Source organism: Rhinatrema bivittatum, chromosome 2 (assembly GCF_901001135.1).
Source record: "Rhinatrema bivittatum chromosome 2, aRhiBiv1.1, whole genome shotgun sequence".
NCBI classification, from domain to species: Eukaryota; Metazoa; Chordata; class Amphibia; order Gymnophiona; family Rhinatrematidae; genus Rhinatrema; species Rhinatrema bivittatum.
This window is the reverse complement of record NC_042616.1, coordinates 518,826,580-518,853,261: the sequence shown is the minus strand read 5'-3', so window position 1 is coordinate 518,853,261 and position 26,682 is coordinate 518,826,580. Positions and strand designations below refer to the sequence as shown.

At 42.6% G+C, this 26,682-nt stretch overlaps 1 protein-coding gene across 2 annotated transcripts in view; it reads right to left on the bottom strand.

Moving 5' to 3' along the window:
- Nucleotides 1-1,402: 1,402 nt before the first annotated feature.
- CDKAL1 (CDK5 regulatory subunit associated protein 1 like 1) overlaps nt 1,403-26,682 on the bottom strand; it is a 2,132,645-nt gene continuing 2,107,365 nt past the window's right edge. Inside the window, exon 16 of one of the 2 annotated variants that reach the window (XM_029590756.1) lies at nt 1,403-2,924. In XM_029590756.1, the coding sequence (XP_029446616.1) occupies nt 2,730-2,924 (195 nt within the window). In that variant the 3' untranslated portion in view covers nt 1,403-2,729. The remainder of the gene's footprint in view (nt 2,925-26,682) is intronic. The other variant, XM_029590755.1, reaches the window with a different exon arrangement.

Genomic DNA, 26,682 nt, shown 5'->3' with positions numbered 1-26,682 from the left:
TCTAATGACCGAACCCTATGCACACCACTAGTAATGCCCCTCTCTTTGTAGTGAGCTCCATTTACCATTACCTTTTGTCTTCTCTCACTAAACCCATTTCTAACCCAATCAGTCACTTTGCAGCCCATACCAAGGGTGTTCAATTTATTTATAAGTCAGCTATGAGGAACCATGTCAAAGGCCTTACTGAAATCCAAGTACACTACTTCTAATGTTCTCCCCTGGCCTAAGTTTCTGGTCACCCAGTCAAAGAAATTGATCAGATTCATCTGACAAGACCAACCTCTCGTAAAAACCATGCTGTTTATTATCTTGTAATCCACTGGATTTCAGACTCTGTTTTAGCAGCAGTTCTATAAATTTTCTCACCAACAGAGGCAGGGCCGGAGGAAACCACTAGGCGAGCTAGGCCTGTGCCTAGGGCGCCGAGACTTAGGGGGTGCCGCCGCTGCTCGCGGCCACTTCAGGCAGCAGAATTTTGAAAGGGCAAAAAAGTGCCCCTTCAAAATTCTGCCCAGCCCCCGCCTCACCCTGCTTCCCCCCCCCCCCCCCATTGTGCCATCCTCCCGACACCCCTCTGGTGGTCCAGTGGAGGGCCCGAGAGCGATCTGCCGCTCCCGGAGCCTCGGCTGCCACTAACCAAAATAGCAGGGGCTACCGGTGCCATTGGTTGGAAGTAAGGAGGAAGCAGAGAACTCCAATTAGTCTGGCCTCGGTGCAGGGCCAGTGCAAGGGGATTCGGCGCCCTAGGCACCTTCAGCCTTGAGCCGCCCCCTCCCCCCACATTGTGCTGCCACCAGCCTGCCCCCAGTCACAGCCCCGACTCTAGGGGCAGGGACCACATGCTGCCACTCCCCCACCCTCCCAACCTCCCCCTCCACCCCAAAAAAAACCTCACAAAACACCTGGTCCAGCGGGGAGCCCGGGAGAGATCTGCCACTAACCAAAATGGCGCCGGTGGCCTTCAGCCCCTACCATGTGACAGGGGCTACCGTTGCCATTGGTTGGCCCCTGTCAAATGGTAGGGGCTAAAGGCCACCGGCGCCATTTTGGTTAGTGGCAGCCGACGACCCGGGAGTGGCAGATCGCTCCCTGGCTCCCCCGCTGGACCAGGTGTTTTGTGAGGCTTTTTTTGGGGGGGAGGTTGGGAGGGTGGGGGAGTGGCAGCATGTGGTCCTGCCCCTAGAGTCGGGGCTGCGACAGGGGGCAGGCTGGTGGCAGCACGACGGGGGTGGGGGGTGGGCGGCGCAAGGTTGAAGGTTGCCTAGGGCGCCGAATCCCCTTGCCACCGGCCCTGCACAGAGGCCAGACTAATTGGAGTTCTCTGCTTCCTCCTTACTTCCACTTTTGCGAAAGGGAACCACATCTGCCTGTCTATAATATTCCAGAACTACTCCCAAGACTAAATAAGCATTGAAAAAGGTCAGCTAGTGGAGCTGTCAGAACATCTCTGCTCTGTTTGTTTAATGTTTACTGTGTATGTTTTGGATACTATTTATAGTTTATGATGTATTTGTACTTGTCAAGAGTTTGTAAAGGAACAGACAGTGTTATAAATGTGAATAAACAACAACTGGGCAGAATGAATGGATCTGCAAGACTTTTTCTGCCATTGTCTACTATGGTGCTTATTAAAAAGAAACCAAGCTAGCGAATGTGTTTTTTCTAAACAGGGCATATTATAGCTGACTGACTGCTACAGTGAATAAGATACATTTATTCTGGAAGACATTTCATCAATTGTTTTTGTGATAAAGTTTTGCTAGGATAGGGAGAAACGCAGTAATAAAACTGCATACCCATCTCTAAAAGTGATCCAACTGACACACACTAGCTGATGACATTGTTTAATGTATAACAAACAAAATACAGAAAACAAATTGACATGAGTAGCTATATATCTGTTCATTCCCTGATGGTATGACCAGCTCAGTTCCTAAAACAGGTTGTGATTTCTGCAACTTCTGCATAGATTACTGCTGTCTAATTCCATCCATGTTTCTTTTATTGTTGTCTGATTATCACAGGCATAGGACAGTAGATGGACAGAGGTGCCCATTAGAAATATGAAATGATCTTCCTCATGTTCAACCTGCCTAGGGTCCAATCTTAAACGCATTTCTCCATTACATGATGTTGTTTGCCAGTGTCCTTCTAATTACCTCAACCAGAAATATATTTAAAATAGAACAGACTATGGAAGTGACTGTGAAGAGCAAATGGCATATCAACTTTCAGAAATGTTCTGTAGTCGATGGTAACCTTTATGCAGAAGACATGCTATATTTTTGGATTAGAAAGATTTTATTAAGGCTTCAAATTCCCATTAGTCATCTTACTACTTGAGGAAATTGCCAATACTGTTATATCAGGAATATACTTCATTACAGTGAATGCTTTTTTTCTACATACATTCATTGTGACAGAAATAAAAATGTGTATAGCTGTTTTCCTTTTAAAAAAACCAAACAAATGCAATCTAAATGTAAAACAACAGGAAATAAATTCATTATCTGGGTTTACCGGAAGCATCTTGCAAAATTCAAGACACAACAGGTTTGAAAACTGTGGAAACAGAGAAACTAGTCATGGTAATTTCTTAAGTTTCACATACAAACTACTGTCCCTGTTCACACCATTTTATGTTAAAGCTGCGGCCCACAGGCATTTCCTCTAAAGACTTTCAAGTAGGAGATTCCTTCCTTTCGTCATTTCATGAGGGATTTTCTTCAGCCTAATATAGAAATGAGAAATGCAATGGCTACTATCAGAAGGGCAAGGCTGACAGAAAGCATCTTCAGCTGGTCCCTTCTCCTCTCCACGGCAGCTTGCAACAGCATCCTTGAGCTCAAAGTGGAATTCTGGATCCCAGCTGAGGTATGCGCCATTGGACTGGAACCAGTCTTCAGCAATGATCTGAACTCCTGTGGAGAAAATGACAACTCAGTCTAGAAAAAATGCACCACTAAGGGTACTGGCTACTGCATTTGAAATGCCAAAGTAAAATAAAGACAAATTATGACTTATGCAGCCCTGAAGAAAAATCAGACAAAAGCAACAGTCTGCAAGACATCCTGAATTTTGTTTGCTCTTTTTACAATTAGCATTTTTAGGTAGAAGAGAATTCTTGCTGATGGGCATTAAATATTGTCACATCAGTAAAGCTTGTTACATCTACAAATCCTTTGACATCAACATAATGCCGTATTAAGTTTGGGTCTGACTTTGGTGGTTGCTACCACACCAATCCTCTGCTCTCACTTGATTCTTTCACACATGAGGTGCCAACTGGAGAGAAGGGGACCAATAGCACGGCAATCTTTCACATGGCAGGGCCCTGTCACTGTCAATCATCCCTCTGCTTTCTAGGTGCTCGCTCAGTGGTGCTCTGAAATCCTTCCCACGAGGGTTTCCCTTCTGACCTTCCGGACGCAGCAGTGCTGAGAGACTTACCTTCTCTTGTTTAGCATACTGAAGCTCAGATATCCCTGCTGGGACTGCTGGCACCAATTCTCAGCTTGATTAAAAGGCTGAGAGTGTGTTTTAGACACTTCTGTCTACAGAATCTGGTAACAGCATGTGAAATCACCACATGAGCCTCTACCTTCGCTGTTTAATTTCAGCAAGCTGTTCTACTGTGAAAGTTACCTGCCCAACTGAGTCTAGAGGGAGCATACTGTAGTCGACATTTTCATCAGTCATAGAGAGAGTAATTTTATAACAACTGTGTAACTTATGCCTTCCCAAATGTCTTAAGTTATGCCAAGTTGCAAAGCAAACTTATGTGCTGACGTTCTGGCTTTGCAGCACGTAAAGTGTGCAGGTTAATTTACATGCATACTTTTTTAAAACAAAATGTACATAAATCCCAGCTTTGCAATCTGTAACACCTATATTTGTGTGCATAAAAGGAATGCACAAAATCAGGTCATGGGAATTCTTTTATGTGCACAAGCCACACACAATTTTACAAGGAGCCAATTATGTGCAATGAACGGTTTTGAAAATTATCCCCTAAAACACCAACATAACACTTTCAGGCATAAGATAAGGTTTGTAGTCAAGAAGGAAAAACTGTGTGCTTGGATATTAAATAGAAAGATATACTAATCAGTACTCTGAATGATTCAGTGTATTGAAAATTGACTTTTAGATCCCCCCTGATCTTTTATGTTGATTTTATTTTATTAAGATTTCATTTGCCTTCTATTTATAATTTTACCTCTATTTCCTCCTGTGTCGGGTGATTCAAGGGCTTCCTGCCTGACCAAAGTCTTCAAAGGAAGAAACTGAACATGAACCCTTTAGAAACACTGAAAAGCTAACAGTTACTGTAGTGTGGGAGTGTCTCGCTCCTTCACGCAGCCTAAGCAAATCGTCATCCAGACTACCCAAACTATGGAAGTCCTGATGGACAGGGGACTTGTAAATAAGGCACAGAAAAAGAGAAATACTGAAGATAATGGCCATCTAAGTCAGCCCAATTTACTTCCGCATGCAATTCCATAGTCGCCCACTTGATTTTCAGTTTTCACATCACTTTGTCACAAAAAAACATTCTGAGGGTGACTTTGACACTGGCATGCGGGCACCCATGTACGTACATATGAAAGCTCGTGTCAAAGGACGTGGCCACTTTATAATATATGTGCGTATATGTAAGCCTGCTATAAAACAGGCTGTACGCACATACATGCGCATCTTTCTGCAAATGCCGCCTCTAAAGCTTAAGTGGGGGGATTCTAGTAGACGCGCGCCAACGCAATTCCCAGTTTCCCCAGTTCATTCCTAGTTCACCCAGGTAAAGGATAGGACTTCCTAACCCCTCTAGTTGATTAGCCTCCCTTTTACCCTGTTATCCCCAACTGTTAAAACCCCACTGACGAGCCTAGGCTTTTTTTTTTGTTTTAGGACTTACTTGCCATCCATAGCAGAAGTAAATTTACGCAGTAGGGGGACCCTGGCACGTAGTTGTACATGTAATAATTTATGCGCTGGTTTCATTCATAAATCCTGGAACACCCATGCCTCTTTTCGTAAAAGAGTTTTTGTGTGTAGCACGCGCCAGTCTGACTTCTGTGCATATTTCCCGGCTTTGGTGTGCGCCGGGCTTTTAAAATTCACTTATCTGTGTACATATATCTCATACTTTCTTGAATTCTGTTACTGCTCCATGCATACAATCCTCTTTTCTGTGAAGAACTGCTTTCTAATCTTACCTCAGAGTCTACCTTTCTGGAGCCTTATGTTATGGCTTCTTATTCTAGAACTTCTTTTCCAACGAAAAAGGTTTCTTTGAGATATTTGAATGTTTCTATCATATCCCCTTCTCTTTCCTCTTCTCTAGGGTATATAAACCTAGGTCTTAAGTCTCACTTAAGAACAGAAGATTTGCAATAGTGGGTTAGACCAAAGGTTCAGCAAACCCAGTATTCCTGTTTCTAACAATGGCCAATCCAGGCCACAAGTACCTGGCAGGATCCCAAAAGATTGATAGATTCCATGCTGCTTATTCCAGGGATAAGCAGTGGATTTTCCCAAGTAGATTGTAATAATGGTTTATGGACTTTTTCCAGGAAGTTGTCCAAACTTTTTTTAAACCCAGCTACATTAACAGCTTTTACCACATATTCCGGCAACAGATTCCAGAGCTTAATTTTGCACTAAGTAAAAAAATATTTTCTCTTATTAATTTTAAATGTATTACCTAGTAACTTAAGAACATAAGAAATTGCCATGCTGGGTCAGACCAAGGGTCCATCAAGCCCGCATCCTGTTTCCAACAGAGGCCAAACTAGGCCACAAGAACCTGGCAAGTACCCAAACTTCATTGTGTGTCCCCTAATTTTTGTTCATTTTGAAAGAGTAAACAACTAATTTGCGTTTATCTGATCCAACTCCTCTCCATTATTTTATAGACTTCTATCATATGTCTCTTCAGTCATCTTTTCTCCAAAGTGAAGAGCACTAACATCTTTAGCCTTTCCTCACAGGGGAATAGTTCCATGCTCTTTATAATTTTGGTTGCCTTTCTCTGTACCTTTTCTAATTCTGCTATATCTTTTTTGAGATGTGGTGACCAGAACTGCACACAATACTCAATATGGATCTCACCATGGAGTGATACAGAAGCATTATGACACCTTATTCTATTGATAAAATTGACCATTTAGTCCTACTCTCTGTTTTATATCTTTTAATCAGTTCTCAATCCACAATAGATTATTGCTTCCTAACCCATGGTTTTTTCATTTCCTCAAGACTCTCTCATGAGGTACTTTGTTAAATGCCTTCTGAAAATGTAGATAGACTATATTAACTGGCTAACCTTTATCCACATGTTTATTCATGCCTTCAAAAAAAATTTAGTAGACTAGTAAGGCAAGACTTCTCTTGGTTAAATCCATGTTAGCTTTGTGTTATTAAACTATAACTATATATATGTTCAGTAATTTTGTTCTTTATAATAGATTCAACCATTTTTCCCAGTACTGCGTTAGGCTCACTGGCCTGTAGTTTCTTGGATCACTCCTGAAATCCTTTCTAAAAACTGGGGTTACATTGGCCATCTCCATTCAGGTAGCAAAGCTGATTTTAATGATAGCTTACAGATTACTAATAGTAAATCAGCATTTCATTTTTTAATTCTTTCAGTACTCTGGGATATATACCATCTGGTTCAGGTGATTTGCTACTCTTCAGTTTGTCAACTAAAGAGAACCATTTACATTTTCCAGGTTCACTGAGATTTGTTTCAGTTCCTCTGAATCATTATCTTCAAATATCATTTCTGCCTTACATCTTCCTCAGTAAAGACAAAAGCAAAACATTTATTTAATTTCTCTGCTATAGCCTTGTTCTCATTTAGTGTCCCATTTTACGCCTCAATCATCTAATGGTCCAGCTGACTCCCTCGCAGTCTGTTTGCTTCAAATGTACCTGAAAACATTTTTGTTATGAGATTTTGCTTCCACAACAAGCATCTTTTCAAATTCTGCCTTTGCTTCCTTACCAATGCTTTGCATCTAACTTGACAATGCTTATGGTCTCTTTCACCTCACCTTTTAGCTATGCCACTGTTATGAACAGCGCTGCCTGCGGGGTTGTCCCGCGAGTAGGCACACTCACCACCATCTTGTCTTCGCCGATGCGGCAGGACGCATCGGCGTCCGGGCCGCGAGGTCGGCCTGCCCTCGTGGCCCGGAGGCCACCATGGAATCTCCTCTTCGCCGTGGTCGGAGCTGCGGCCTTTGCTGCCTTCTTCGGGGCTGGGAGTGCCCCAAAAGTTGTCCTCTTTTTTGCGGCATTAGGCCGCAAGCCCTGGTGCCATCCGGTGGCTGGAGCCGCCCCCAGGGCTCCCCGCAGTGGCTGGAGCCGCTGCCGACGTCAGGGCCTGCTCCTCAGGCCCTGCCCTGCGTCTGACGTACAGACACTGTGCAGGCTGCTGGCCATGGTCCTGCACAGCTTCCTGCACTCTCCTCCTAGGTGCACGGCTGTGTCTTCTCTCTGCATTTAAAGGGCCAGACACAGGAAGTGTCTGGGCCCCACCTTTGGGACTATTTCCTGTATCAGCCCTATAAAGGGGCTCTGTTCGTTTCATTGTTTGGCCTTGCATCGTCATGAGTCATCTCTCTGGAGGCTCCTGCCTGCCAGAGTCCATGTAAGGTCTTCTTCTCGTGGAGCTCCTCGTCTCATCCATTGTACCATGTTATGTCTTCGTGCCTGAGGTCCATATCCAGGTGTCTTTGTTCTCCTACGTCCTGGAGTTCCTGCCTTCCATGATGTTCCTTCCTTCGCCTCACCTTCAACGATCTCAAGCCTTCTGGTCCGGTAGGCCGGGGGTCCCTCAGATGCAGTACTCCTGGGTGGACTAGCCTGCCGGTGGACGGTCGTCCTGTGCTCCTGAGCCGTCAAGTCCTGATGTGTGTTCCTGTGCTGTCCCACTCCCGTCGTGGTCCGTGACCAGTCTGCAAGGGCTGTGTAGGGCGCGTAACGGACAGGGTGGTCTGCGACTCAGTCCTGCGGGTGGCCTGAGTAGGGCGCCCTGAGAGACAGTGCCAATGTCCATGCCTTGTGTTGCCTATGTGATGTCAAGAGTCTCGTCTGGATGCCGTCCGCATCGATCCCAAGTGTCTACGTCATGGATGCCGTTGCATCAGCCTTGTGTCCTCGCCATGGATGCCGTTGCATCAACCCCGAGTCTTCGTGCCTTGGTGATGCCGTCGCATCAGTCATGTGTCTTCGTCCTTGGATGCCGTTGCATCAGCCATGTGTCTTCGTCTGGGTGCCGTCGCATCAATCCCATGGTCATGTCTTCATGTCAAGGCCCACCTGCCCTCAACCTCAGGCCAGGCCTGCTGCTCCATGCTGCTTGCAGCAGGTCCGAAAGGGCCCGGAATGGTCGGAGGACCATTCACCTTCCAACATCCTCGGATATGTTTGGCCATGGGAGCTCGCCGGCCTGGCCGAGGACAGATTGTCCAGCCATGTGGGGCCACCGTCAACCCTTGGCTTGGCTCAGAAGTCTGGGTCGGTCTGAGGCCCATGGGCACACTAACCACCAGGAACACAACAGGCCTGCTGGCCGTCTGGCCTTCCTCCTCCTTTTTTTAATGCATGGAATACATTTTATCTGGGCTTCCAAGATGGCATTTTTAAACAATGTCCATACCTGTTGTAAACTCTTAACCACTGCAGTTGCTCCTTTCAGTTTTTCCTAAACATTTTTTTCATAGTCCTCTCTTTTGAAAGTGAAATGCTATTGCAATAGATTTCCTTGGGTGTCCTCCCTTCTGTTATCAAGTCAAATTTGATTATGTTATGATCACTAATGCCAAGTGGCCCTAACACCCTTATCTCTCACATCAAATTATGCAAACCACTAAGGATTAGGTCGAAAATAGCTCCCACTCTTGTCAGTTCTTGTACCAGCTGTTCCATGAAGCAGTAATTTCCATCATCTAGAAACTTTATCTCCTTAGCAGGTCCTGATGTGACATTTACCCAGTCAATACCAGGGAAATTGAAATCACCCATTATTACTGTGTTTCTAATTTTAACTTCCCTAATTCGATAATTTGTCCTGTTCATTCTGGCCAGGTGGATTATAGTGCATCCTTCCTTTATTCTACGCCCCTTTTCACAAGAAAATTTCTATCTATAAAGATTTTATAGTATATTTTGTTTCCTGCAGAGATTTTATCCTGTTTGACTCTATGCTCTCTTTAACAAATAGGGACACTCCTCCACCAATTTGATCCATCCTAGCATTGTGATTGTAATTCGTATAACTATCTCCTTTTTAAAGGTTAGTGCGAAGAGCCTGGTTCAACTCTGGTTAAGGTTGATCCTATTCCATCAAAATAGGCTCCAAAATGTTCCCCATCTGACAGCCAGGCAGCAGACTGGCCTTGCCTTCATGCACACAAGTTCACCGTTGAGGAAACATCATTAGTGTCTTCGAAAAAAGTGCAACATTCTGTTTGGGAACTGTGCAGCGAAGATGATGAGGGCAACCAAGGGCCAGATATAGTGCATCATTGGCCAGGCAATATCCTGGCACAGTGGGATAAAGAGGCCGAGGGAGCAGTTGGCCCACCGCTACTGTGACATCGGGCCCAGCTGAAGACCAAGGTGGTGAGCTGCAGTAAGTATCTACGCCAGACGAGGCTGCCTGGTTCCAATCAACAGGCCTCATCCCTATTCTGCTCTTGGCCAGTGGGGAATCTCTATCCTCTTCACCACTGAGACTCATCCACAGTGGTCACATAGCAGCTGACATGGTCTTCTAGAAGGCTGCATGTAGGCACAGGTGCATAAGCATTAGGCTGGCTACTGGACAAGTGATATGGCTCCAGTCAGCAGCAAAACCTGTTTCCTATAATCAGCAGGATTAAAGTGCCACCTAATTTATACCCCCAAAATGTATGCAGCTACATAAGATGGATTCTCTGTAGGCTTACCCTACCAGTGTGTACATTTGGCAGACTAAGCCTAAAGTGATGCTGTCCTATGTGGTAGGCTCACAGTCTAATTACTAGGATATCTTTGACAGATAAGTGGTCAAGTAGGCCTTTGTCTAGAAAAAAAAGACTACATAAAATAGGCTTCCTGGCCAGCCTCCTGCCACTCCCCCTGCCCAGATTCCTTCCTCAACCCATTAATCAGGTGAACCTGAAAGTACCATGCATGAGGGCACCATTTGCCCTCCCTCTTTCCTCCATCCTTGAATCCCCGAAATCAGTTTACATCATCTAAATTTCCCCTCTAAACACCACAGCTTCCCCAGCAGCTGAAGCTCTTCCAACAAGGCACAACTCCCGATACCAACACAAAAATATCCACCTCAGGTACTGGGTAGGAGAGCCTCAGGTGTCGGGAGGGTGGGGAGGATGGGGGAGGTATACATTACAGGCAGATATCTACTTATCTAGAAAAGTGGCACAGCATATCTGTGCTCTGACACTGCTAATTTTCACATACTCCTCTCGACTGAATGAACAAACAATGTCAGGCCAAGGTAGAATGTTTGGTGACAATGTGTGAGGCCATTTTCTCCCCACCTACACATTAGCATAACTTTTGCTTCTATCGCAAAAAGGTGGAAACACTGCGTACTAATTGGGTACGCACACAGTGCATGCTCTAGTGTATGCGTTGTTGTGGTAAGGAAGATAACAATGAGCCCAACATCACCTCCAGACACAGATATAGACAGAGGCTAACACAGCACATCACTCACCCAGACACACACGTTGGTTAGACATTGTTTTTACAAGCTACCTCCAGCACTTTGTTACCTACTGAGGCCCAGTTTTATTTTTTCCTGTCTTGTTCATCATCTACCATCAACGATGTCTATGCCAAGCTTGTCCCTACCTGCTAATGAGGTAATCAGAGTAATTACGCTGCGCAGAAGATTGTCTACATCTGGCAGCCTGACAGGCATCTGTTGGAAGCATGTATGCTCACTGATTTGTCAATGTTACAGACATGGGCCCCTGCAGGCCTGAGGTGCCTCTAAATACTAGTCTTTTTACATAACACCACAAAGTGCAGAAGACATGCCTACCACATGATACATCTGGCCTATGCATTTTACACAGTGGCAGGCTTCTGAAAGAGAATTGTTGTTGGCTCAATAGGTCATCAGCTGACAAAACCTTCTCTAGCCTTAATGCTATGCACAGAGCTTATGACAGAGAGTCTATCAGCACACCTGCCTTAGTTTCAGTAGCCACCAAGTCCAAAATACTCAAACAGCACAGAATATCCATCCTATAGGTCAGCAACTCTGCTATGTTGGCCAAAAGTCATGGCAGCCATGTGGACAAGCAAGGGTCTCAAACTTGGAAAGACCTGAAAGGTCGCGACTCGGCTTGGAAAAGTACCAATCTGCTAGCTTGTCTCATCACAAAGTGAACTTGGACCTATACATTTCAGAAGTGACTCAACATGTGATGACATGACACCAATCCAGCCCAATCCAATCCTATTTCCAATCCAGCCTTCAGAAAGTCAGACTAGCATCCTCATATAGCCTCCTCGAGCAGCTAACAGTACGAACATGAAAGCCCAAGAGCCAAGGCTCTCACCATCTGTACAAGAGAGTTGACTGTTTGCTTATCTAGGTGTAGCAGGGCCCAGCTGTGCATGGTTATGTGCAAACCCTATGAGATCTGTTAGCTTCCAATGACCTGTGAGAAGTTTAACATTGCCATGCTATTTGACATGTGCTTCCCAAAAGGCTGTAAGTGAAGGCCTGCTAGGTGAGCATTCTGATATCAGCACTGCCTCAGAAACACTGAGTATCTGCTGTACATGTGGATATATTCAGATACATTCTGATGTCAGCTAAGGAATCTGTTACAATCACCATTCACAGACACAACATGTAACTGTCAAATTGTAGCTTCAGGCTGTGCCTTGAAGCAGCTGAGCTACTTGATATTTCTATGACTTCTAGAGCACATCGCTCCATGTCCTAGGCCCTGCTGCAGTTCCATCATACCTATGCCATTATCTCGCCCTCATTTGAGGGTTAGGATAGGGATGAAGGCATAGCCAAGGCAAGCAAGAAGGTGCATGCTCTGGCAATCATTGTACACTGTATTGGCAAGTCCTATATGAACATTATGGTGAGATGCGACTCATTGGGATAGACTATCACTACGAATACATTAGACCTGCCACATCTCTTCGGTGTTAGGTTTATTTAGTGTCTACTGCACCTATTCCTCCATTAGCACGATGTTGCCTAACTAGGCATCTTCTGCGGCAAAGAAAGAATGGCTGCATCACTCACACCACCATGACTTAGTGATACCACTGCCAACCTCCAGCATGCTGTTACACACTAGAAGCTAAGCTCTAGCTTGACATGAGCCTTAAAAGGCTATTTTCAAATCCTAAGTCCATGCTGCCTTTTACTGTGATACTATGTACACTATAGGACTTGTTTATGCTGTGTCAGATCTTCATGAATAGAAAACTGCAGGTGAGGTTCGTACACAATGTGTCCATGTCATCCACAACCAAGCTATTGCTACCCATTTCTAGCACTCCTCTAACACTGAAGCTGTACATCACAGCTGCTACACGTTTTGCAGAAAGACATCAACCTCGTAGTATAATTGTGCATGTCCCTGGCTGTTCTGCAGTATGCCCTCCATCGATAAACATTTGTCTGACATGACACAGTGATTAGGATTGGGCCAAAATGCATAGTCCCCAGCTTCAATACAGCTTGTGTACTCCCATGATGGTCAAGTCAAACTCCAGCTGACATCCTGGCTGACAGAGCACTAACAGGGCACATCTGACCTGGGAGTCCCTGCACTGGGGACACAAAAAGGTTTAGGTTGACTAATGACATTTCACGAGCTCCAACAGAGAGTAATTCAACAGCCTCTTGCTTATAGGTAGTACTGGGTCATACATGGAGCGGCAAGTGTATTGTTTAGGCACCCAACATTAGCAAGCCTCTCCAGCATGCAGCCAGAAAACCGGGCCCTGGCACTATGGCTTGTAAACCTAACTGCACAAGACACTTGTCACATCACCGAAGTATTCACATCCGCAACAACCCCCCATGTCAGTGGCATTTGCTGAAAAGATATAGCCAGAGAGGGAATATAGAAAGAAGCATCGCTCTTAACTAGGAGCCAATTATCATTGTAGATGCCATCCTCAAAATTTTCAAATAGGTCAGATTGCCTATGTATAAATGAATCTTCTGTGGCTCCTGGGTACCTGGTGACCACATCGAGGATGCACAGTCAAACATCACAGACCACTTGCACATTGATGGAACAGAAGAGCTTTCTGTTACGGAAGATCTTCTCCTTGCCATGAGGTGGGATGATGGCTATGTGAGTGCAGTCAATAGCTCCCAGAATATTAGGAAAGTTGGCAATGGCATAAAACTTCATGTCCAGCAAGTCCTGCCTTTCATGAGGGAATCCTATGTAATGATTAATGCAGTTACGTATGGCTGTTATGACCTGGCCCACATAGCAGTGAAAAGAGATTTGGAACATTCCCCTGACAACACCGACTGTTGTTTGGAAGGATCCAGATACCACAAAGTGAAGGGCACACAATAGTTTGGTGAGGCCCAGTATAACGTGGGACCCTTCTGTGACCAGATCCCCTCTGAGTTCTTGATACAAACCCATGATAACCTGAGAGCTGAGGCGATATCTGGCGACCACATGTTCCTCTGGCATGCCCAGCAATGTGATTCATGGATGAAAGATGCACTTCTTCTACTGCCTGTGTGCCCTGCCCTGGGCCTGGGTGCTCCGCCAGCAGGGCTTGCAGCTCTGGCTCCAGTGCATGTACTTCCCTAGGAAGCAGTTGAACCTGCCTTGCCTGTTGTTGTTGAATAGCCTGAAGCAGTCAGTTTCCCACTACTAGTACACGTCCCCTTAACATTGTAGCTTTAGGAAGACAGGGCAGGTAAAAAAAGCTATTTTTACTGGACAAACAGGGCTGTGTAGGCGTTTCTGAGAGAAGGCCTTTTTTAGTGTGTGCAATAGTAGCATCAATCCACGATAAGGGCCGCTATAAAGCAATAAAAATGTTTTCCCCTCTACCGACAAAAAAGGTATTTCCCACATTAAATACCACATTATTATGCAATATTTTACCATGAAATACAGTAGGAGTCCCTCATTTGCATAATTTTCTTGGTTCTGAATACTCATTATCATATTTGCATGCCAGTGCATGATGTGATAAAGATTGCGTGTTTTATCACAAGTTAGGGCCCTAACATGATTTGATGAATGACCCTGTAGCTTACTAAAGTTAGTTTGTGAATGACCAGCAACAAGACTAAAATTAATCAATCACTAAAATCAGGATAGTGTATATTATTCAAAATTGCTAATTGACTCCTATTTTGGAGATTTTCCTTGTGTGTGTGTGTGTGTGGGGGGGGGGGGTGTTAACTATTTAAGAAAACAAAAAGCCTGAGGTGGTGGATCGGAATCAAACTAGTAACTAATTGCTCAGAAACCAGTATTCTCACCTTTTTATATAAAATAAGTGACTTTGCAAACTCACAATTCTAATACTTACAAACAAATAGTAATTTATATTAACTCAAAATCTATCATCTCTAAACTCTCAAAATTCTTAACAGTGTCAAACAAATAGTATCATATTAGCTCAAAACCTATTACCTCTAAACTTTCGCTATTCTTAACAGGGGCAAATACTAATTTATACAAACTCACAAAATTAACCCAAAGTCCTATTTCTAAACAAACCCATTTCTTAACACTTGCAAATACTAGCCTTAAAAACTAACATACAATAAACACAACTAGTTAATAGCTTAAACCTTTAAGATATATTTTTTTAAAGATTAAGTGTTCTTTCCCAGCAAATTTAACTTACCACCAGGAGATGAATGTTCTGCAGTCAGCTCTTCTCTGGACGTTTTGTACAAATTCAGTATAAATTACTATAGTACTGACAGATGATAAGAACTGATATCCTGCAAGTAGTTAAACAAATAGCTGACAGGTAGAATATATCCTTAACTATACTCATGTAAACAGGAACAACTAGGTAGACTGGATGAGCTAATTGATCCATATTTTCCAACATATATGCTGCTTTTCTGTTGAACTATGCACCGTTTTGGTAGACCTTCTCTGGATATCATCATTTTAGAGGTATATTCTCCAGAACTGGACACAACACGCAACATGAGATCTCAACAATGATTTGTATAGCGGCACATTATCACCTTTTTTTTCTACTTATACCTTTTCCTATGCACCTTAGCTTTCCTCTGGCTCTGGTTACTGCCCTACACTCTATCTCTTGTATATTTTTGTACAGCGCTGAAAACGATGAGAAGCGCTATAGAACTGATAAGAAGTAGTAAATAGTTACAACCTTAAGATCATTAGAAACAATCAATCCAAGATATCTCTCCTGTTTGATATACCCTATTTAATATCTACTCCTGCCCCCTTTTTGATAATGTTTGATCTTTTAGACTTAAGTTCCATTGCTATGCAGATGATCTGCAAATGTATTGCTCAGTTGATTCTAATTTAGAGAAGCCTTACTAAAGAGTGTTTGGAAATCTCTGGTTAGATGAGAACTAACAGATTTACTCTCAATGCCTCTAAAACAGAGAGCATTTGGGTCAGCAGAAAAAGGATTTTGCCTCTAACACCTCAAATCCGTTTGGATGAGTGTCTCTCTCAGTTAAATCACATGGGAATAACTTGGGTGTAGCCTTGGATTTGAACCTTGAAGAACATATTTCATCTGTGTGCAAAAATGCTTGCTACAAGCTTCAAATGGTGCATCTCTTAAAACCTTAACAGACACCCAATTAAAATTTGTATTGCATTTAATTAGTTTTCTTCTATTCATTATTGCAATTCTCTTGTCGGTCCTTCCATTTAAAACCTACATGTTTTATAGACAGTTGAGAATGTGGACAAAGAAAGCACATTAATCCACTACCCTTCATTGGCTTCAAATCATTTTTAGAGCCCAGTTTATGATCACCCATTTTACTTTTAAAATGTTATGTAAAGTAGCCCCATCATATTTGTTTGAAAAACTTAGAATATATGTTCCTGGTCACTGTCTAAGGTCGGGTAATTATTTTTTGCTCACTATTCTCTCTGTTAGGATTTGTAGATTAATGAGAACCTAATCACTATTTTTTTTCTGTGTAGCACCAGCTCTATGGAATTCCCTTCAAAGAGAACTTCATTTAGAGGGAAATTATTAAAGTTTATTTGAATAAGACTTAATTATTTAAGAAGACTTTTGCCCCTTTATATTTTTTCTTACTTACAGTATTTTATGTTACCTCAGAATTGAGATAGTTTTTAGAAAGATCTGTTTTGATGTTATTTTTAATGCTTTACTATTATGTTGTTAACTAGTATTTTTATGTATTATTATATTTATGATTAATTATGGATATTCTTTAGATGTATTTGTACATTTCCTAGAGTCACTGGTTAGGCGATTAAATTTAAATAAAATCTCTCTCTCATTCCATATCTTGTTATGTATCTCAAATGTATGCTTCTATACCTTTATTTACATTGAATTAAAGTCGCTTCATTTTATCTATTCAATCAAGTGTGTCCATTCTGCTGTAGATCTGCAAAAGACAAACCTTTCTTATTAACTTTCCCTTGCAATATCACTTATGGAAATACTGAACAGAAGTAGCCTGGAGGTGATTCCTGAGGCACTCTATTGATAGCCCATTTTCATTAGCATGAATTTAATTTAACATTACCTTCTATGTATATGAATCAACCAGTTTCTCACCCATTCCATCACCTTGCATCCTACTCTTATAATGCTTGATCATCATTATGACACTGGCACCAAAATCTAATGATTAAAATGTCAAACATCTTACATGTTTCATAGCTACATACTGTTATGACATTTTTATGAGAATTATTACAGTGCTGATAGTAAAGAAAAATCAAATAGCTAAATTAATAACCACAATAATTGCCATTTTCAAATCCCTGGTATGGATGATTTAGAATATATTTTGAACAGGTGAAGGATTGCAGAACATGTGATTATAAGAATAGGAGGGTAGCTTTACTACACAGTTTGTAGGGAAAGAGATTACAGGTCATACAAGCAATGGAAAAGTATATGAGAATAGTACTGGGGCATAATATATTACATGAACATTAAGGGATTTCAGAATACTACAGTCAATACCAATGAGTATGCTTATGCTTTCATCGCAATATATTGTGTGTACAGACTGATAACACTCTGTATAGTTAGGTAATTAAACTATTCCTAAGGCGTCAATGAAATTAATAACTGGCTACAGCTATTATTGTTCCAGGAGCTAAAACTAATTAACCTTTCTATCTAGCATCAACTGCAAATCATACAGTACTCCAAGTCTAATTATATAAGATTTTATTACTTATTAAAACACAAACTTCCCAGTGGTCATGTTTTATTTGTGAATCTTATTCTTCTTGAAGATATAGTACTCGCTTCCAGATGTGAAGGAATGAATGGGTCCCTAGAATTATCTCAACACAACAATGTATTAATGGAATCATTTATCAAGGTGTAGATAAAATAGAAGTATTATGAAGTTTTTCTTTTTTGCCATGTGTATTTACTCAAAAAAACCCCATCTATCTACAGAACATGCCAAGTATGCTAATCAACCTAGAGACAAAGGTATTTGCACGCAAAATAGCATATATGCGCACATCATCTTATAAATGTTTAAAAGTACATACATATTTTAGTTTCGCATGTACATTTTCCCAGGGAAAAAAGGGGCAGTTTAGGGGTGTTCCAGGGCAGGATTAAGAAATACATGCGGAAGTTGCTATTTCGTAAGAGATATACAGGTATTTATTTATTTAATCACATTTATTGCTCACCCCTCCAGAAAGGTCTAAGGCGGGATACAAAATAACACCCATTAAAATATTACAGACAATCGGACAACAAACTAAAACATTAAAAACAGGGAGTGGAGTAACCAGGGACAACTCAGGTTACTTAAAGCATCTCTAAACAGATGAGTTTTTTAGGAAGTGTCTTAAACTGCTTAGAATCTTGTGTGAGCCTCATAGATAAAGACAGGGTATTCCAAAGAGTGGGGCTAGATACTGAAAGGAACATCCTCGATTACAGACAGTGGCGTGTGGTGATATTTATAGCAGGGGATTCAAGCCGTGCTCCCTCGGGCCCCTCTCCCCTCTCCCCTCGCACAGACGTCACCCCCCCCCTGCCCCTGGGCTACAGCAGTCTCGTTCCTTTAACTCCTTCCCCCCTAGAGACAAAAGACCCACGGAACCCATATGGCATTAGAGCTGCTGTAACATATATGGGCGTGGCTTGGCCCTCAGAAAGCCATGAATAAACTGTTACAACATAGTAACCTCTCATAACCAAAAACAGCACTAAATGTCAGCACTCAAACCACACAACCTACTTACAAAAAGGCAACACTACAATACTGCACCATGCTCTAAAAACAACCAATATACCTCCTATTTAGAAAACAAAACAAACCAAGCTGCCAAAGATACATGTGCCGAAAAAGATTATACAAAAGTTTGTAAAACTACATAAATCCCTTCCTTCAGATGTCAGATCAGAGACATTCACATCTAAAGACGGGTCCTACAGTGTCTCAATAACTCAGGTACTGTATTTTTGGATAATATTTAATAGCTCCCAAAAACATTGCTATCAAAACTACCAAGAATACAGTTCACTCCAAGAAATAAATCTGCCATATCAAAACAATACTAACTCCCAGGACTCAAACAGCAACAACCCTAGCCAGGAAAAAGCAGCACTGCAAATATTACATCAGGACCTAGATTGGAAACTATACAATAGCAGAATCCTTCACCTGGATCACACATACAAAACACAAACAGACCCTTACTAAAGGTAAAATAAGAGGCCACCTAACAACAAACAAAGAAATCTAAAACATCAATCATAAAAGTACCACCATACTAATAAAAAGAATATTTCAAAACTGATAAATAGAAGTCCAATAATTAAAACTGCATAAAAATGTTTATAAAATTTCCAGAAATACCAATATATTTCAAAACAGCAGACATATCAAATAACATCCAATAATGAAACTAATAAGGATTTAAAAATCTCCTGCTCTTCATACCTGGGATGTTTCAGTTTCCAGCCACTATGAGGGGGCTGATGAAATAAAGTATGTCCAGCCCAAGCACACGGGTGGTTGGTTGCACATTTTGGACGTGTTAGACTAGCATCCAATGCAATAAGCAGATTAGAGTGTCCAAAATGTGCATCCAAAATGCATAGCTGATAGCGTTCATCACATGTAAATAGTAAATACCATGTAGATGAGGCTATTAGCTTTTACTCCCATCCTGATGCAGAAAATTGCTGGGCACCCAATACACACTTTTTAACGCAGAAGATTTAACTCTAGCCCCAGAGCTGATGTAAAGACGATCTGTGAAAAAAAATGTCCTCTGTAGTTCCTCCTACTTAGTATCATTGCTAGACTTAACTTTACTGCTTGCAATGTTTAAAAAAGGAGAATGTAATAGCATGATTAAAAAATAAATTCTGGACATACAATAGACACGCTCCAGGCCAATTTCGCTCCTTGCTATTGTGCATGTATATTGTGCATAATCGATCTGAAGCAGGATAAAACGGATGCTCATATTCAGTGCCTGCTGTAATTGTGGGGCACCCAATGCAATGGAGCACTAGGGAAGCACAATTCTTCCCTAGCATGTTCTTTATAACACAGCAGCTCTTTTAAATATTGCATCAGGCGCCCCGGAGAAGTGGCTGTGTGTGCGTTAGAAAAACAGGCGCTCAATACGAGCACCCGTTTTTCGTGTATTTTATTGCATCAGCCTATGAGATTGTTGTGAATTGGGGGGGGGCCGGGGGACTTTATTCTCTCACTCACATACACAGACATGCACTGGCTCTCACCCACCCACATATGCGCAAGGTAGTCACCCACATATACACAAGCCCTCACCCATCTCTCCCCCTCACATACACACAGGCTCTCAACCCCCCTCACACTTCTCACCCATACATACATAGGATCTTACCCACAAACATGCATCCAGGCTCTCACCCATCCACCCAGGTAATAATCCACACGCATACGCTCAACCTTCCCCCCACATACAGGCAGTCACCCATCCATACCCAGGCACAGGCAGTCAGGCATACACATACCGCCACACACAGGCTCTCACCCCCCCACCCAGACTCTCTCACACAGCATCTCACCCATCCACAAACACACAGCTAGGCTCTCACCCCACACACCCAGGTAATCATCCACACACACAGAGGCAGTCCACACATACATACATACACACCCCCATACATAGGCTTTCACCCAGCCACAAACAGCATCTCACTCGCTTACACGCCCCACAGACACCTCACCCACACCATCTCAAATCCCCCCCCCCCCCCGACACACACACACATACATACACACCCAACAGCTTCTTATCCACATACACCCAGGGTTGACATTCACACACATATACAAGCAGTCACACCCACCCACAATCTCTCACCCCCCCCCCCCCTACACACACAGGCTCTCACCCACCACAAACACACCCCCAGGCTCTCACCCACATATGCAGTTATCCACACACATACACAGACAATCACACATAAAGCTTAACCACCCTCCCAGACCTCACAGTCCCAGCAGTCTGTTCCTCAGCCTCCTCCCAGACTTCCTAGTCCCTAAACCCTCTTGCTTCCAGCCCCCTCTCCCTTCTCACACACATCCCCAGCAGTCTTGCTCACTCCCCTTCCTCTGTGTAAGGTTAGTCAGAGTCTGAAAGAATATGGGAGGACTTCCTATCTTTATCAGTCACTGACCTTGATATTCAAACACCGCCGCTGGTACCATTTTCTTCAACCTGTCCCTGGCTAATGTTTTCCTCTGCTGCTCTGCATCTCATGCAAATGGTGCAATTTCATATTGGGATCTAGCCAGCTGAGTCCAGCCACTTATATCCTGCTCCTGACTGACTCTCCTTATCCTGCCTGGCTACCTCTGATTCCTCCAGCTGACCAGCTCTCTGATCTGCACAGGGCCACTGGCACAACTTCAATGTTTCAGCAGCAGCTCCAGGCTATCCCACACTTGCACTCTGACCCTTCCTTTTTGCATGAAGTAGAATGAGGGACCTTGCTTCGAGCTGATTCACTGAAGCAAGGTCCCACCTTCTACCCCGTCTTGTGCTGCTTTGCATCTCATGTAAACAGTGCAATCATATTGGACCTGACCTGTGTCTCCTGACTGGCCCCGTCACCATGACCATGAGAATTCCTTCCTGCAGCTCAGACTAGTGTTTGCCTTCTTATTGGCCCGGCGGCCTCTCCACCCTCTGCTGTGCATGCAGGGGATGGGATGTATGCAGCCTGCAAGCAGCCATAACCTACCCTCCAGCCTCCATATAGACAAAGGGCTCTACAGCTGAAAAAGAAAAAGGGTTGAGGGCTGGGCATTCACTAAATCTCCTGAAGGCCCTGACCGCACACCACTAAGGACAGGGAAGGTCTAAGAGAAACTGACCAGCAGACCAGAGGGCGCGAGCTGGGTTGTGTATTCACAGAATGGCAGTAATCTAGGGAGAGGAGACATTGTGAAGTAACTTATTAATTGTGACAGTAACTTTGTATTTGATATGCCAAGATATGGGGAGCCAATATAGGGGGTTATTTTCTAAAGCTTTATCGCTTGAGTTAGGGTCCTAATGCACGCGATATAATGCAAATTAGGGGGAGGGGCGGAATTGATGGTGGCTTCGCTGCCGGCGATAACGTTACTAACATTATCGTCGGCAGTAGCGCGCCGAATACCACCACCTTTCTTGGTGGTGCTATTCGGTGCGAAAGCTGCTGAATTTTGTCTAATTTGTTATATTGTGATGACAGTTTGGGGTAATCAGAAGTAAAGAGAGTTACAATAATCTATCATCGACCTTATTCATGCACTTTTACGCCTGCTAATTGACAAGCACAAGCGAAATCAGAGTTCTCTACTGTCTGCAGTTTTTGACTGGGTGGGAGATTCAGGGTGAAGTGCTAGAGGGTCTAACTGAACTGGAGAAGAACTGGGAGACCTGACGGTAGCATTGGCAAATGGTGATTCCAAGTACTCGTGCATACTTTAAAATGCACCTGCCTCCACATTTAATTCTGGGTATTCATTCTTGCTGTGTCACAATTATTTCACATATAAAATACATGCATGTATGTTTATAAAATGGGTAGAGCAAGTATACATTTTCTTGTATTGGTCCTATTCGTGTGTACTGAAACATACATGTGTACTTTTAGAACAGAAATACACAGTATTTTATAAACTATGCGGCTCCCGCCACATACTTTATAAAATAGTAGCATTAATTTCCAAGCATCCACTTACAATTGCAAATGCTGTACCACTGATAGATTTGGAAGTTAGAGTCTAAAGGCGTAAGCTTACTTGAAGGGTGGGGATAAAGATTTTTTTTGTAATTAAACTTAATAAGCTGCTAGGTTGAAATGGCATTCATTAAATAACTCTTATGGATCTTGGTAAAGTTCTTACATGGCCCCTACATGTGATAGGGTTACTTCAGAATAGTGAAAATGCCAGAGGACTAATATAAACCAATTGTGCTACTTATAAATAAGGAGGTTTCTAAAATATAATTGGATGTCTGTAGAGCAGAAGGGTTGATATGAATTCTGGGAAAGATAGCAGAGACAAGATAACTAATGTGGTTGAGGAGAAAGAGCAACAATTAAAATAGCACTTATTGCTCCTGAATTTATCAAAACAACTGTTCCATTATTTTTTTTTTTTTTTTTTAAATGATGGAAAACTTTTTCTGCTTTGCAAGGGCTCTGGAATAGTAGCACATTAAAGACTGTTGTGCAAGGTAAATACAACTGGAAGTTGAAATGCCATTTCTCTTTGGATCTAACACTGGCTAAAAAGCAGGTTCAAGCAAGTAGTGAAGACATATTCCAAGTGATATTGAATGACCAGTGGTGTGCCAAGGGGTAAATACTAGGTCTGCTACTGTTTAATGAAGTCAGAAATTATTTGGAACTGTGTGTTAATAGTAAAATAGTGGATTTTCATTATAATACAATGTCAGCTTCTAAACATTATTTAGAACAAAATCATATGACACAAAAGGTTTTAGACAATAGGAAGACTGATAGTAGATAAATGTCAAATTTGACAGTACATGACCCCTACAGATGTTACAAAACGCTGCGGCAAGATTACTGACAAACTCCAGGAGGAGGGACCATATATCTCCAATCCTAAAAGATCTCCACTGGTTGCCTGTTCACTTTAGAATCCTCTACAAATCTCTTTCCATAATATACAAAACCATCCATCAACTCACCCTACTCGACTTACAATTCCCATTCCAAATTTATAACTCCTCCAGACCAACAAGAGACGCACTCAGAGGATCTCTTCAAGTGCCCCCAGCCAGAACTACCAAACACATTACCTTGAGAGATCGGGCCTTTTCAACAGCCGGCCCCTTCTGTGGAACTCCATCCCACCGGACCTAAGACAGGAGCCCAGCCTCCCAACCTTCAGGAAGAGACTTAAGACCTGGCTGTTTAAAAAAGCTTTCCCCGGACACCGATTAATTCTATTCAGCCAGATTCTACCACTTCCACATGTAAAAATGTTATTACTAATGTAAATACCTATACCTAATGTTATTCTCTCCCTTTTCTTCTCTCCTCCCAGTTCTTTTACCTTGTTATTTGTAACTGCTTCCTTCTACACAAATAGGTTATTGAATTGTTCACTTTACACCCCTGTTATATGTAAACCGGCATGATGTGTTTGCAACATGAATGCCGGTATATAAAAATTTTAAATAAATAAAATAAATAAAATGATGATGCGCAGACCACAATATTGGCTATGCAGACTACAAACTGAAAGAATCAGTGTTTTCTGATACAATTCATGAAATGTACTTGGGAGTTATAATAGACAACAAGCTAGTCAGGGTGCACTAAAGATAGGTGAGTTCCGGCATGAGGTAAAATTGAAAGACTGAACAGGCCCTGACAAGGTAAAGGATGGAGGTGGTTGCTTTGAGGAAAGATTTACATACAGACTAGGTTTCTGTTTCTTGGAAAAAGAGAAGTGAAGAATGTGACTACACTGTTCAAAAATACTAAAGATTTTAACAAAATTCAAATGGGGAGCTATGTACCTCCACTAAACAGGATTAGATGCCACCCTCACAGATTAGAGAAATATAGGTTTATCAGTAGCAAAATGAGGTGATTTTACACTGAGGAAAGGGCAAAGCTATGGAAATGTTTGAGAGGAAAATGGATACATTTCTTGCAGGATGTAGGGATGATGATCTGCTTATATTTTAGTCACTAATCCTGGAAGGGTATTTCTGAAAACATTTCTTCCACTGGGAGGCAAAACTGGTTTCGGCAGAGTTCCTTCTAACTTTTCCTAGAGAAGGCACTGAAGGTGGTTGAACATGATAGACCTTTGGCCTCCCTTCAATCTATTTTAGGATGTAGCAGTTCTGGGCCTTCTCATGCATACACCCACATCCTCCCTATTCAGACGTTTTAACTCATGTAAGTCTTAAGGCTTACTTAGTAAAATGCTTACAGTATTTCATGCCAAGAGATGAAAATCCTTCATAAGTACAGTACTTTCATGTTATGTTTTTATTTCCATTTTCAAAGTAGAGGTTTCAGTATACAGAAATAGCATGTCTAAATCTGTTCAAGCACAAACCACCTTTTCTATGATATAAAATAGAAGCCAGACCAATATAACAAGTTTTACTTTCTCAATATTTTTGTGAATAGGCATTTAATCAGAACATGTTTAAAAAAAAAATCAAAACTAAAGTACTGTTCTTATTCTTCAGGTTCTGGCTTCAAACCTTTACAGTTGTCACACAGTTCTTACATTTTGGGGCAGATTTTAAAACCTACGCGCGGGTGAGGATTTGTTCACGCAACCCGGCGAGAACAAATCTACGCCCGATTTTATAACATGCGCACGCAGCCGCGCGCATGTTATAAAATCCAGGGTCGGTGCGCGCAAGGGGGTGCACAATTGTGCAACCTGCGTGCACAGAGCCACGCAGCCTGCTTCCATTCCCTCTGCCCCTCCGCCCCCCGCACCTTCCCCTCCCTTCCCCTACCTAGAACCCCCCCCCTTACCTTTGTTGAAGAAGTTACGCGTGCCAGCCGTCAGCCGGCCCGCGATCCCAGGCAAATGGCCACTGTGCCTGGAGGCTCAGGCCACGCCCTGCCCCCCAGACCGCCCCGGATCGCCCACGCCCCGCCCCTTTTGCAAGCCCCGGGACATACGCGCGTCCCAGGGCTTATGCAAGATAGGCTCGGCGCGCGCAAGGGCAGCTTTTTGGGTTACGCACGTATCTTACACGCGTAACCCTTTGAAAATCTGCCCCATAGTGGACTTATACAACCATAAAAAAACAACAAATTCCCCCCCCCCCTTTTCTTTTTACACATAAAACGTACTGGTTTTAAAAATATAAAAGTTTAAGGCTACAGAGAAGTGTATCATGGTATGGATGTTTGACTGTAGAAATAGTGAAAATATGTTATTGAAAGCATTATAGTAAACTTATACATGTTTTTAAAAATATGAGAAGTATCATATAATGTCTTTATGTAATTCCCAACTGAAATAATCCTCCCTCTCGGAACCTCAGCATGAGAGTGATGTCATCAGATTGCGCTGGCTCTGAGATTAACACCATCAGCTCCAGCAGCTAATGTCTATGGAACACTGCATTGTTATACAACGAACTGCTGCCCAGCATAAGATAAGAACATAAGAAGTTGCCATACTGGATCAGACTGAGGGTCCATCAAGCCCAACATCCTGTTTCCAACAATGGCCAATCCAGAGTACAAGTACCTGGCAAGAACATAAGAACATAAGAAATTGCCATGCTGGGTCAGACAAAGGGTCCATCAAGTCCAGCATCCTGTTTCCAACAAAGGTCAAACCAGGCCATAAGAACCTGGCAAGTTCTCCTCCAAAAACTTATCCAAACCTTTTTTGAACCCAGCTATACAAACTGCACTAACCACATCCTCTGGCAACAAATTCCAGAGCTTAATTGTGCATTGAGTGAAAAAGAAGTTTCTTCGATTAGGCTTAAATGTGCTACTTGCTAACTTCATGGAGTGTCCCCTAGTCTTTCTATTATCTGAAAGTATAAATAACCAATTCACATCTACTCTTTCAAGACCTATCATGATTTTAAAGACCTCTATCATATCCCCCCCTCAGCCGTCTCTTCTCCAAGCTGAACAGCCCTAACCTCTTCAGCCTTTCCTCATAGGGGAGTTGTTCCACCCCCTTTATCATTTTGGTTGCCCTTCTCTGTACCTTCTCCATTGCAACTATATCTTTTTTGAGATGTGATGACCAGAACTGTACACAGTATTCAAGGTGCAGTCTCAACAGAGCGATACAGAGGCATTATGACATTTTCTGTTTTATTAACCATTCCCTTCCTAATAAGTCCTAACATTCTGTTTGCTTTATTGACTGCTGCAGCACACTGAGCTGATGATTTTAAAGTA